The sequence below is a fragment of the Chiloscyllium punctatum genome, chromosome 4 (genome assembly GCF_047496795.1).
Source record: "Chiloscyllium punctatum isolate Juve2018m chromosome 4, sChiPun1.3, whole genome shotgun sequence".
NCBI lineage: Eukaryota > Metazoa > Chordata > Chondrichthyes > Orectolobiformes > Hemiscylliidae > Chiloscyllium > Chiloscyllium punctatum.
In genome coordinates, this window is record NC_092742.1 from 30,911,898 (window position 1) to 30,926,429 (window position 14,532).

The following is a 14,532-nucleotide window of genomic DNA, read 5'->3' on the forward strand; positions in this document are numbered from 1 at the left end:
AAGCAAATGGTCTCTGGATTAAAAACAGAATTGAGTGTTGTTCAGCCATTCTTTATCAAGCCACCACAGTCAGAATATTTGTAGAAGTAAGTAAAAATATCCAGGGTGTAAATCTTATGTCACTGGTCATTTAATTATTCCTTCATGAAGTAAGGTGTGAACTCTCTAACACCATTACATGTTGCATAAATGGAGTCTACGATTTACATGGTTATATATTATATCCAGCACAGGAATAGATCATTTAGCCTTACAGATCTACATTGGCATCTTACTCCAAACAATCTTCATCACCTAACCTCACCAACGTATCTTTCCATTTCTTCCCACTTTTGTGTATTGTCTATAAACTTATCCCGACTATTAAATATTCAAAATACTCAAATATTCCTTCAGGTTATGAGTTCTCTGGGTAAATAAGTTTCCTTTGAATTCCCTACTGGATGTGTTGGTGACTTCCCCATATTTATGGGGACTAATTCAGTAGCATTTTGTCTCCATGTCTCCCTTTCAGACTCTGTCATGGTATAAAGACAGGATACCTCAGTTTCTTCAGAAAACTGTCCTAACCAGTTCAATCTTTCACAATAGGTATAATCTCTCAGTTTAAATAGAGGTTAGATCTATTTCGCACATTCTCTTTATTATTTGGAGACCAAGCGTTCAGTTCAGAGTTTGGGAATGCAACAACCGAATAAATTCCAAGACCCTTTCTGGGGATATGGTCTTCAAATGTAAATTATACCGGAGGAGACCTCATCATGCAATTAGTGGTACTGAGTGATGTTCCTGTGGCAAGGGCTATCTGCAGAGGAGTGGTACAGACAGACAAAAGCTAAGATGGGGTTTGTCACTGCCTGACAAAGGAGAGCAGCCAGCACATTGGAGGGCCAACAGCCTTACTACATACCAAAAAGCGGCCAAATGGTTGACTGAAATGTATTATGCCCGATCTAGAGCTAGACCTTCCCAGTCCAAGTATTTTTGCCATTTAAAAAATCCTTAATTACCCCCTGCACTGAATCAGTCAGCCTTACAAATTGAAAGTTTCCTTCACCCTTTCCAGACTGTTAACCAGCTCCTGATGGAACTTTACAGGATGTCAATTGGAGGCAGGCAATTTTCAGACTCATCTCATCCCCCAAAGTCTCATATTGGAAATCTCAGTGCACCCTGAAGCTTTTGGACAGTAACACGCCACCCAAAAACTCAAACTGTTAGTTATTGACTTAGCAACAGGATCCTCTACCTCAATTAATATCTGTAGTTTGAACAGCTCATTTAATAAAGTACAATACCCTGCTTGCAGTTGAGGAATTTGACATGCAAAATGTAATGCTGCTCCTGTTGTGGCCCCACAGGCAATTGAAAATCCTTATCAGTTTAGTTTAATAACAATATTGTGCACAGGAGCTGTAAGTAAACGTTTTGCAAGCAAGAGATTAGATTCCCTACAGTGTGGAAACAGGCCCTTCGACCCAACAAGTCCACACCAACCCAGACCCCTACATTTATCCCTGCACCTAACAGTACGAGCAATTTAGCATGGCCAATTCACCTAACCTGCACATTTTTGGACTGTGGGAGGAAACCTACACAGACACGGGGAGAATGTGGAAACTCCAAACAGTCAGTCGCCTGAGGCGGTAATTGAACCCGGGTCTCTGGCGCTGTGAGGCAGCAGTGCTAACCACTGTGCCACCGTGCCGCCCACTAATACACAAACAGGACAATGATAATGCTACGAGCTGGAAACCTAGTCAGTGAAGTACTTTAACTCAATCAAGAAATATACACTGCATTGATAAAAAGCAAAGTGCTTTGACAAATGTAGATGTAATATCATTAAATGCACGTAAAAAAGTATAATACTATGGATACCGTAAATCTGAAAGCAAAACAGAATATTTCTGGAAACACTCAACAGCCCTAAAAACACCTATAAAGAGAAAAGAGAGTTCATCAGTTTGAAACATTAACTCTGTTTCCATCTCCTCAGAGGCTGCCAAACTGCTGAATATTTTTAACATTTCCTAATTTGATTACAGCAATAAATGCTCCACAGTTACACTGTTGCCACATTGCCACATTGACAAAAACAGAAGAAAGCATTCATATTTATGCAGTTCCTCATCATATATCAAAATGTTTCAAAGCGCAGATAACAAAGCATTCAAATTTAAACATAGCTCATGTTGACAAAGGCAAATTCGAAATCTACTGGCACATGGAAGGGTTCCAAGAAATGGAGATGGAGATGAAAAATTCATGTAATTGCTCTGGCCAAGGGAGGAATGCTAGCTCAGATACCAGAATAAATCTAAACTCAGAGGTATTCACTTAAGAGATCTTTAACCAAGATATAGTACTTCTTAAACTTCAACTCCTATACAGTAGTGTCATGACATGCCTAAGTCTTGAAGTATGGCTTGACTCCACAGATTCAGAGTCAGGTTGCCAGATAATTAACTGAGCCTAGTTGTTATGTCCCATAAGAAATGAATGTGAAAACTTCCTTGTGTAAAGTTATGTTATACTGTGTTTATTCATTACTTCTCATTCATCTTGCATAAAGACTGCAGTGTAGCTCCGTGTGAAATGGCACATGTCAATGAAGGGAGAGGAGCAGCTGTTGTTTCAATGTCAGGACAGTGATTGAACAAACATACATATTGAGCATTAATGATTTAATGACATGAAAGATAATCAGTTCCTTTTTGGAACTTGCATATTAAATAAAATTTGCATACAAAATTAGCTGCACGGGAGGGAAATAGAAACTAAGTGTGGGATTTTCTGAACCATTGATTATGATTGGCAATGTTGGAGAACATGGCGAGAACGGAAAAATTAAATTCCCACCCACCCCCGAAAATGCACAGAAATCAGAAAGCATCCCTAGGAGAAAGGGAGTTTTATCTCTGATGGGACCCTTCCCACACGAATTTGTTTTTTTATCCACTGTTTCAAATACTGAATGACCTGCTGAGTTTTTTTTACCCATTCAACAAGGTTAGTACAATGGCGTCACTGAATTCATAGAATGCACAAGCAGATGCTTGGTTTCTATTTTATCTCCATCTGTATAAAAGCCTTCAGCAAATAGATTGATAAAATAGTTTATACATCTCAAAGAAGGTTTAATAAAAACTATACCAGTTTTGTGGTATCATATTCTTGATGCAGACTTTCCAAGTCACGCTGGCATTGTTCCATCTCATCTGACAACCTGCTGAGATTATTTATCAAAGCCTCATTGGTGGCTCCAAGGGTTTCATGTTTTTGAATGATACTCATCACCATAGATTCTGAGCTGTACTCCAAGTAGTCTGGAACATATAACAACATCAAAGCAAGACTTGAAATTGTTCATAGTAACTTTTAACAAGGAACAAATTGTTATCATAACCATTACGTCTATAAAAGTATGAAATTGCATACAGCCAGTAACTTGCTGTTAATCCTTTCTAATTGCTTATATGTTTTTAAACTGCATTTCTCAACAGATGACAATCAACAGATTTCCTTTTAAGATATTGGCAATTTTAAAATGCTCTTTTTTTAAAAATAATTTATGTAATTTCCTTGGGGTTTCTGGCAGTCTTTAACCAATGGAAAGATCAACAGAACCTGCCTGTTGAAACTAGAGACTTCTGGATTTCAATGTATTTTGGTTTGTACTGATGGGCTTAAGGAGCAGGTAATGAAAATAAACCAAAACAGTAATAGGAATCAATCTATCCATCTTTCTTTAATGATTAATTGCAGGAAAACAGGACTTGAATTCAGTGTGAGAGAATCTATTATCCATCTTCACAATCAAAGGCCTTCAATGCCAAACTTTTTAAGATAATGAAAGATTAAAATCAAGATATGCAAAAGATATTGTGTTCCCTTTAAAATTTAAATGCTGACATGATAATTTATATTAAATTTCTCCACGTCAATCTTCCCCATTCAAGAAGTGAGAACTTCATTTCAACTTTATATAACAATAAAAATATTTCCACTTTGCAACTATAAACTATACACTTACTTTCAGGCAAATTATCAATTACTTTCAGAAGATAATCTTCATACAATTTGTATTTTGACACACCCCTTTGCAGTTTTCTTTGCCTGTGGACAGTTAGAAAATTGACTAAATATATTTAATTGAGAAAGTCCTATCATAAAAAGTATACAGACAGAGAAATAAGTTACTGTCTGCTTCTGATTAATTCAAAATGAGCCAAAAGTTTTAATTAAGCTACTGAACTATATTCAACTGCCTATCTAATATAGCCAGAGTTCAAAAAAAAATTGCTGAGTACTGGCTACAAAGAATCTGACATTATACTTTGCTCTGTTCAAATAGATCAACAAAATGTGACATGGAGCAATTGCACAAAGAGACTACTCTTTTATATTCTATCACCTGATGAAGGAGCGATGCTCCGAAAGCTAGTGTACTTCCAATTAAACCTGTTGGACTATAACCTGGTGTTGTGAGATTTTTAACTTTGTACTCTTTTATATTGGTCACTATTTCAACAGCAGCATGTATCCAAATGGCACCTTAAAAATAAACATCCAATGGTGGTTCAGGAGGTTATTATACACCAAAATAATACAAAGCTACATAACAAAGTATTAGTTCAGATGATCAACTGGTTGATCAAAGACATTTGGAGAACTGGCTTTCACAGAAGAAAGTGGAAACTTCAGAGATTAACATTTAGACAAGGAAAGACACAGGCCTCAACAGCAGCACAAGTTAAATAAAAAATCAATATGTTCTGAGGAAGGGACCCAAGACATAAGCTCTGAATTCTTTCCACAGATGCTGCCAGACCTGGTGAGCTTTTCCAGCAATTTCTATTTTTGTTTAAAAAATATCAAGGAATCATAAATGCTCGAATTTGACAGTGCAACAATTTCAGCAGGTTAGGGATTGAAGGAGAATACGAAGTTTTTATTGTGGGGGGGTTGGTAAAACAAAAAGATGGAGAGTTTTCGAAAACAAGAACAAGACATCAAAATCACAACATTGATTAATAGGTACCAACTTAGATGAGCAAGCACAGGAATGATAATGGACTTGGACTTATAGCAAGTTAAGGTATTGTTATGAAGCCATGCTTTATAGCAAATGACTTTACTAATTTCCTGGATTAGTGGTGCTGGAAGAGCACCGCAGTTCAGGCAGCATCCAAGGAGCTTCGAAATCGACATTTCGGGCAAAAGCCCTTCATCAGGAATAAAGGCAGTGAGCCTGAAGCATGGAGAGATAAGCTAGAGGATGGTGGGGGTGGGGAGAAAGTAGCATAGAGTACAATGGGTGAGTGGGGGTGGGGAATGAAGGTGATAGGTCAGGGAGGAGAGGGTGGAGTGGATAGGTGGAAAAGGAGATAGGCAGGTAGGACAAGTCCGGACAAGTTATGGGGACAGTGCTGAGCTGGAAGTTTGGAACTAGGGCGAGGTGGGGGAAGGGGAAATGAGGAAACTGTTGAAGTCCACATTGATGCCCTGGGGTTGAAGCGAATCCTCTTGCAAGGATGCCTGCCTTGAAGAAGTTTTCCTCCTCTCTCTACAAGAATCTCAGGAAGTCCCTCTCCCACTGCAACGCCCAGGTCATTTCCTCTGCCCTGAAGCTCTTCAACCATGTCGTGAAACAAACTCGCTACCACAGCCACATTTGCTTCCTCAGTGCCTGCCTCCGTAACCAACTCATCCCACACGGACTCCGGACCACCTTTAAACCAGCAGAGTTCGGACCCAAACAGGACAAACAGTACAAACTACAGATTCAAAAACACCAGCAACAGTTCTCCTTCAAGATCCTCCGCTCCACGCTTGCAGCAATGTGCCGGCACCTAACCTCTCTACAGTCAGCCCTGCCTCAGCTGAGGGCCACACTCTCTCAGAATTGCAAAGAACCCACTCTGTACTACATCCTCAGGAGAATTCATACTCTCAACAAACAGTATTTCAATTCCATCTCAAACATCAAAAACTGTAAGTACAACAAACTTTTATCCACCCACCTCCATAACCAGCGCTCCTCAAACATTCCAGAAGATTCCCCTGGCCTCGGAATTTACTCAGACACCATTAGCCATGTGGCTGATGCAGCTGCCACCCCCACGCCGATTGATGATGTCACTTCCGCCCCCATCATGGCCACTTCCATCCCTCACAATTCCTCATGCATCACACGTGACATCACTTCCACCCTTCACATCATCGCTGATGCCACATGCTCAGTGACTTCTGCCACCCCTACTGCCGTGGTCACCACCACTTCTGCTCCCACCAGTGCCACTCACCTGCATTCTGCTGACATGCCCCCCCCACAGACCCCACTGTCACTATCCCCACCCCCCAGAACCCCAAGGGGAACACTACCCCTGCTCATGACTCCACCCCCATTCCCCCCACCATCACACCCACTTCAGTTACAGGTTCCGCCCCCACTCCCAGCTCTACACCCACACCAGCTCCCAGCCCTGCCGAGTTTTCACCTTCCCCCAGACCTCCCCCTCACTGAGGACGAACGATCAGTCCTCAGAAAAGGACTCACTTTCATCCCCCTCCGTCCACGCATCAATGAATTTAATACACGCTGTGACGTTGAACAATTCTTCCGTCGCCTCCGCCTCCAAGCTTACTTTTACAATCAGGATTCCCGCCCACCTTCCGAGGACCCCTTCACCCACCTCCAACACACTGCATCCACCTGGACACCCCGCGCTGGCCTATCACCTGCCCTCGACCTCTTCATTTCCAACTGCCGCCAGGATATTAACCGCCTCAACCTGTCTACCCCCCCTCCCCCATTCCAACCTCTCACCCTCACAACGCGCAGCCCTCCAATCCCTCTGCTCCAATCCCCTCACCATCAAGCCAGTGGATAAAGGGGGCGCAGTGGTAGTCTGGCGCACTGACCTCTACATCGCTGAAGCCAAACACCAACTTGAGGACACCTCTTCCTATTGCCTCCTCGACCATGACCCCACCCCCCCATCACCAAACCAATATCTCCCAGACCATACAGAACCTCATTACCTCAGTAGATCTCCCACCCACAGCTTCCAACCTCATAGTCCGGGAACCCCACACTGCCCGGTGCTACCTCCTTCCCAAGATCCACAAGCCTGACCACCCTGGCCGACCCATTGTCTCAGCATGCTCCTGCCCCACTGAACTCATCTCTACCTACCTCGACACTGTCCTATCCCCCCTAGCCCAGGAACTCCCCACATACGTTCGAGACACCACCCACGCCCTCCACCTCCTCCAAGTCTTCCATTTCCCCGGCCCCCAATGCCTCATCTTCACCATGGATATCCAATCCCTCTACACCTCCATCCGCCATGACCAGGGCCTCCAAGCCCTCAGTTTTCTCCTCTCCAGATGTCCCCAACAGTACCCTTCCAACGATACTCTCATTCGTTTGGCCGAACTGATCCTCACCCGTAACAATTTCTCCTTTGAATCCTCCCACTTCCTCCAGACCAAAGGGGTAGCCATGGGCATACGTATGGGCCCAGCTGTGCCTGTCTCTTCGTTGGCTACGTAGAGCAGTTGATCTTCCGTAATTACACCGGCACCACTCCCCACCTCTTCCTCCACTACATTGATGACTGCATTGGCGCCACCTCGTGCTCCCGCGAGGAGGTTGAGCAATTCATCAACTTCACCAACACATTCCACCCTGACCTTAAATTTACCTGAACCATCTCTGACACCTCCCTCCCCTTCCTGGACCTCTCCATCTCCATTAGTGATGACCGACTCGACGCTGACATTTTTTACAAACCCACCGACTCCCACAGCTACCTGGATTACACCTCTTCCCACCCTACCTCTTGCAAAAATGCCATCCCGTATTCCCAATTCCTCCGCCTCCGCCGTATCTGCTCCCAGGAGGACCAGTTCCACCACAGAACACACCAGATGGCCTCCTTCTTTAGAGACCGCAATTTCCCTTCCCACGTGGTTAAAGATGCCCTCCAACGCAGCTCGTCCATATCCCGCACCTCTGCCCTCAGACCCCACCCCTCCAACCATAACAAGGACAGAACGCCCCTGGTGCTCACCTTCCACCCTACCAACCTTCGCATAAACCAAATCATCCGCCGACATTTCCACCACCTCTAAACAGACCCCGCCATCAGGAATATATTTCCCTCCCCACCCCTTTCCGCCTTCTGCAAAGACAGATTCCTCCGTGACTACCTGGTCAGGTCCACGCCCCCCCCTACAACCCACCCTCCTAACCTGGCACTTTCCCCTGCCACCACAGGAACTGTAAAACTTGTTCCCACACCTCCTCCCTCACCTCTATCCAAGGCCCTAAAGGAGCCTTCCACATCCAAAGTTTTACTTGCACATCCACTAATATATTTTATTGTATCTGTTGCTCCCGATGCGGTGTCCTCTACATTGGGGAGACTGGGCGCCTCCTAGCAGAGCGCTTTAGGGAACATCTCCGGGACACCCGCACCAATCAACCACACCGCCCCTTGGCCCTAAATTTCAACTTCCCCCTCCCACTCTGCCGAGGACATGGAGGTCCTGAGCCTCCTTCACTGCCGTTCCCTCACCAGACGCCTGGAGGAACAACGCCTCATCTTCTGCCTCAGAACACTTCAACCCCAGGGCATCAATGTGGACTTCAACAGTTTCCTCATTTCCCCTTCCCCCACCTCGCCCTAGTTCCAAACTTCCACCTCAGCACTGTCCCCATGACTTGTCCGGACTTGTGCTACCTGCCTATCTTCTTTTCCACCTATCCACTCCACCCTCTCCTCCCTGACCTATCACCTTCGTCCCCTTCCCCACTCACCCATTGTACTCTATGCTACTTTCTCCCCACCCCCACCCTCCTCTAGCTTATCTCTCCACGCTTCAGGCTCACTGCCTTTATTCCTGATGAAGAGCTTTTGCCCGAAACGTCGATTTCAAACCTCCTTGGATGCTGCTTGAACTGCTGTGCTCTTCCAGCACCACTAATCCAGGATCTGGTTTCCAGCATCTGCAGTCACTGTTTTTACCTCTTTACTAATTTCCTGGCTGGAACAAAAGCTGCATTCCAGTGATTTGAAACACAGCTTTTAAAGAAGGCAATGTATTAACATCCTTGTAATTATAAAGACCTTGTATGGGCCTCCATCTCTTACTTCATGCAAGATCATACAGATATTTTAAAGAATGAAATCTTGCAGCTGCTGTCTGCAGAAAAAGATACATCACTTGTGCAGTTCTTCAAACTGCTTTGATGCAAAAACATAAGAATTGCCACGTTCAGCATAGATTTATTCTTGCAATTTTCTCCAACTCAGATTTCCTGGCTGCAGGGTATTCAGGCAAATAGTGAGGAAGAGAAAGGGAGTTGGGGTGTGGGGGGGGCGCGTTACAATATCCATCAAGGAATCAATTATAGCAGTGAGGGGGGATGATACCTTGGAAGGATCATCAACTGAAGCCATATGGTTAGAAGTACAAAATGCAAAAAGAACAAAAACACTTATGTACTAAAGGCCCCCAAACAGAAGACATAGAGGATTAAGTAAGTCATCAACTTTCAGACTGGCTTCAGAATAATAGAGTAAAATAGTATGGGTTTATTTACCCAAACATTATCTGGGATAGTTTCAGTGTTCAAGGTAGTGTAATGAGACTGTAACTTTAAGAGGCGTATTTTGTTCTGGTTTCTTTTAGAGGAAGGCTGGAGGACAGGTGACGAGCAGCCTGAGAAGATAAACAACTTGTGAAGCTTTGGGTGTTTTATTTTTAAAGTTGGAACAATAGAATCGGACTGAATGGGTATGATCAAGCTTCCACCAACAGAACCAGGATTTTTAGTTTTAGATTTCAGCAGTTAGTTGCTATTGAGTCTTGAAAAAGTGAAAGCTCTCTCAATTACAGCCAAAAGCTGGGGTTCTCTTCCTATGCTGCTGTTTACAATCTATTGTCTGAATTTATCAAGGGTGTGTTTAAGGGATGTTAATATATTGGAATAGTTATTGTTTAGTAGTGAAATATTCTATTATTCTGTTAAGTTTTCCAATAGAGTTAAGTTATTCCACATACCCTCTTTCTTTGGTTGTAAGTTAACTACTGTGTTTGAATAAATTGTGATTTAAGGATACCGGTGTTGGACTGGGGTGTACAAAGTTAAAAATCACACAACACCAGATTATAGTCCAACAAGTTTAATTGGAAGCACAATAGCTTTCGGAGCGCCGCTCCTTCATCAGGTGGACCTCAACCACCCGATGAAGGAGCAGCACTCCGAAAGCTAGTGTGCTTCCAATTATACCTGTTGGACTATAATCTGGTGTTGTGTGATTTTTAACTGAATAAATTGCATTTTGTCTAACATTGAGTAGTTTGACAAATCAAATTGTGTCTGGAACACAGCACTTTACATTTACCTTTAAAATAAAAGAAAGTTAGAGTAGTATAGGCTACTCTTTACATTTTGAAGGGGTCTGGTCTGGTCCATAACAGTTGGGAGAGAAAACACTTTTCAAACTGCATTCTGTAGAACATTTTATAACTGGTGTATTGGACACCTAACAAGGAATGGTGAAGTTCTGGACTTGCTATTTGTAAATTAGTTTGGGCAGATAGAAGGGTCATCAGTAAGGGAGCATTTTGGAGATAGCAACTATGACTCCCATTAGGATTAGGATTAGGATTAGAAGGATGGATTTGAAATAAAAGTACTAAACTGGAGAAAGACTAATTTTACTAAAATAAGAAACAATTTGACTGAAGCAGACTGGAAGCAGCAACTGATCTATAAAACTGTAAGAGCAGTGGAAAGCATCCAAAGAGGAAATACGTTCCCATAAATACAAAGGATAGGACCTAAACCAGAGAACCCTAAATGTGAAGGAACACAGAAATCAGGATTAAGAAAAACATTGAACTTTATGGCAGAAACTGAGGGCTCAATATAGCAGAATAGCTAGAGAAACATTAAAAAGTGCAGAGGAACTTAAAAAACTAAATTAAGAGAGCTAAGAGAGTGCATGAGAAAGCACTAATGGGTAAGATAAAGGAAAATCCAAAAGGTTTATTTTTAAATATATAAAAGGAAAGAAAATACACATGGAAAGGTAGGGCCAATTAGGAGCATAGAAATAATGCTGGAAAATGTAGATCTGGAAAATGTGGGCACAGTGCTCAGTCTTGCATCAGTCTTCACAATGAAAAACAACAATGCAGGTGCAGGTACAGACTTCATGGTGGAGGACGGTGAAACATTCTAAGATTTATAAAATCATGAGGGGCATGGATAGGGTCTTTTCCCTAGGGTGGGGAAATCCAAAACAAGAGGACATCGATTTAAGGTGAGAGGGGAAAGATTTAAGGGGCAACATTTTCACACAGAGGGTGGTGCATGTATGGAATGAGCTGCCAGAGAAAGTGGTGGAGGGTGATACAATTTGAAAGGCATCTGGACGGGTATATGAATAGGAAATGTTCAGAGGGACATGGGTCAAATGCTGGTAAATGGGATTAGATTAATTTAGAATATCTGGACAGCATTGACGAGTTGGACTGAATGGTCTGTTTCCATGCTGTATATCACTATGACTCAATGACTAGTGGGATTAGCAGTCTTAAAAATAGACAAATCCCCTCGCCTGTATGAGATATATCCCAGGCTATTGAATGAGGCAAGGAAAGAGATAACAGGGGCCTTGGTAGTAATTTTTGACTCCTCTCTAGCCACAGTTAAGGGGTCAGAGAACTGAAAGACTGTTAACATTGTCCTATTATTAATAAAGGGAAGAAGTAGATCAGGAAATTACAGACCACTCATAGAATCACAGAAACCCTACAATGTGGAAGCATGCCATTCGGGTTATCAAGTTGACACCAACCCTCCATAGAGCATACCATCCAGACCCACTCCCCTACTCTATCACTGTAATCCTCCATTTCTCATAGCTAATCCACCTAGCCTGCACATTCCTGGACACTATGGGCAATTTGGCATGGCCAAACCACTTACTCTGCAAATGTTTGGACTGTGGAAGAAAACCGGAGCACCAAGAGAAAACCCATGCAGACATGGGGAAAATGGGCAAACTTCACAGGGACAGTTACCAGAGGGCAGAATTGAACCTGGTGTTGCAAGGCAGCTGCATTAACCACTGAGCCACCATGCCACCTGTCAGGCTAATTGTGGTGTTGGAGAAATTATTAGAAAAATTGTGAGGGCCAGACATATCTGCATGTGGACAGACACAGATTGGAAGGACAGTGGTATTCTGCATTGATTTTTAAATGAAGGTTGAGTTTTACAAATCCGATCAAATTTTCTGAGAAGGGAACCAGAAGTGTTGACGATTTGACGTGATCTGCATGAACATTGTTAAAAATCACACATCATCAGGTTATAATCCAACAAGTTTATTTGAAAGCACTAGCTTTCAGAGCGCTGCTCCTTCATCAGGTGATTGTGGAGATATACTCCACAACCACCCGATGAAGGAGCAGTGTTCTGAAAGCTAGTGCTTCCAAATAAACCTGTTGGATTATAACCTGGTGTTGTGTGATTTTTAACTTTGTACACCCCAATTCAAAACCAACACCTCCAAATCATGACTACATGACTTTTGATAAGGTCCCTCATGGTAGACTGGTCAAGAAATAAAAGCTCGTGGGATCCAAGGCAAAGTCACAAAATCGACTGTGAGGCAGGAAGCAGAGGCTGATGGTAGGGGGATGTTTCTGTGACTGGAAGTCTGTTTTCAGTAGTGTTCTGCAGGTGTCTACTCAGTGGTGCACATTATTTATTTGGACTTATATTTTGAGAGAAGAAAAGAATATCACAGATGATAAAATTAATAGGGTGGTAAATATGAGGAGGATATCCACAAACTACAGAAGGATACCAACACTGGTCAGGTGAACAGAGCAGTAACAATTGGAATTCAACCTGGAAAAGTACGAGGTGATGCACTTGAAGCGAGCTAACAAGGCAAGGGATTATATAATGAATGGTAGAACACTAAATAGTATTGAAGATCAGAAGGACACAGATTCCTGAAGGTAGCAGGACAGTTGTCGAAGAGGTGAAGAGAGCATACTTTATTTGCTGAGTCACAGGACACAAGAGCAAGGAGGTTATCCTGGAACTGTATGAAATTACTGGTTTGGCCACAACTGAGGTACTCATGCTGTTCTGACCACCAGATTATAGGAAAGATGTGGTTGCACCAGAGAGGTTACAGTGGAGATTTACTAGAATGCTGCTTGGGCTAGGGAGTTGGAGCTATGAAAAAGAGATTGGATAAGCTGGGAATGTTTCCTCTGGAGCACCAAAGGTTGATAGCAGACATGATGGAGGTGTACAAGATTATGAGGGGCATTGATAGGGTGGTAGGAAGGCATTTTAGATTATTACAAGGATCAATAACCAAGTGGCATAGATTGAAGAGGTAGAAAGTGGAAGAATGGATCAGGAGAAATGTTTTCACTCAGAGAGTGGTGGGAGTCTGGAACTCACTGCTCAATAGTGCAGTTTAGCCAGAAACTCTCGTCACGTTAAAGTGGTATTTAGATTTTCACTTGCATTGTCATAGCATTCACGACAATGGACCAAGAACTAGAAAATAGGATTATTGCATTAAAAGCTTTGTTAACCAGCATGGATATGTTAAACTTATAGTGTCCTGTGCTGTAAACGTCCATGAGTATAAAGCAATGAGGAAGCTCAGTTATTAAGTAACTTCAAGAGAACTTCATAGATTTCAAGTTATGAATAATACCAATGGATATGGGGATAGCAAAGAAATTTGGCATAAAGAGATAGATGATCAGCTATGATCTAGAATGGCAAAGTAAAGTCAAGGTCCTTGAAAGACTACTCCTGTTCCTATATTCCTATAAATTCTACCTAGATACCAGGGTGGGATTTGAACCCATACCCCCAGGTACATTAGCCTGGTCCTCTGGATTACTATTCCAGTGACATTATCATGATTAGACAATTAAGAATGAGACGGTAGAGAAGAGTGCCACTCATCTAGATTGCAACAGAGTATAGGAAGGACTTGCTGTGATCAGCCATCCAAAGACTGCAGGCAAGTAGAGAAGACAAAGGATAGGTTACCTTTGACACAAGCAGATGTCATGTACTGGGACTTGAATAATTTTTGACTTTGTGGCAGAGAACAATAATCTAACTGGAGGAGTTTAAACCTGATGTTCAAGAAGAATGGGCAAAGACTGAGGAGGTGACAATATATTTAAAGATATTAGCAAGGTCAGATAGGTTCAGGACACTGCAGTGATTTACATGGACAGTGGAGTAAAGGATCTGGTATTTGAGAGGAGGAAAGATGATGGTTTGAAGGAAGTGTAAACATACATCAATAGAAGGAGCCTGAAACATGGAAGTTGCTCTTATGGTCATTATTAAACATTGCAGGTAATTTGAAAAAGGAGGTCGAAACGCTGGCAATGTTTTCCACTGCTCATTGGCAATGTTTGTTCTACTTGCATGTAATCTTTCCGTCACCGATG

At 42.6% G+C, this 14,532-nt stretch overlaps 2 protein-coding genes across 2 annotated transcripts in view; one reads left to right on the forward strand and one right to left on the reverse strand.

The window, feature by feature from the left end:
• asb2a.1 (ankyrin repeat and SOCS box containing 2a, tandem duplicate 1) overlaps nt 1–14,532 on the forward strand; it is a 138,617-nt gene that overhangs the window by 36,839 nt on the left and 87,246 nt on the right. The window lies entirely within an intron of this gene.
• Nucleotides 1–14,532, reverse strand: part of ccdc197 (coiled-coil domain containing 197) — a 59,751-nt gene that overhangs the window by 15,334 nt on the left and 29,885 nt on the right. The window contains exons 5-6 of the mRNA XM_072568288.1: nt 4,037–4,119; nt 3,157–3,329 (exon numbers count right to left, since the gene is read on the reverse strand). Coding sequence (XP_072424389.1) covers nt 3,157–3,329; nt 4,037–4,119 — 256 coding nt within the window. The remainder of the gene's footprint in view (nt 1–3,156; nt 3,330–4,036; nt 4,120–14,532) is intronic.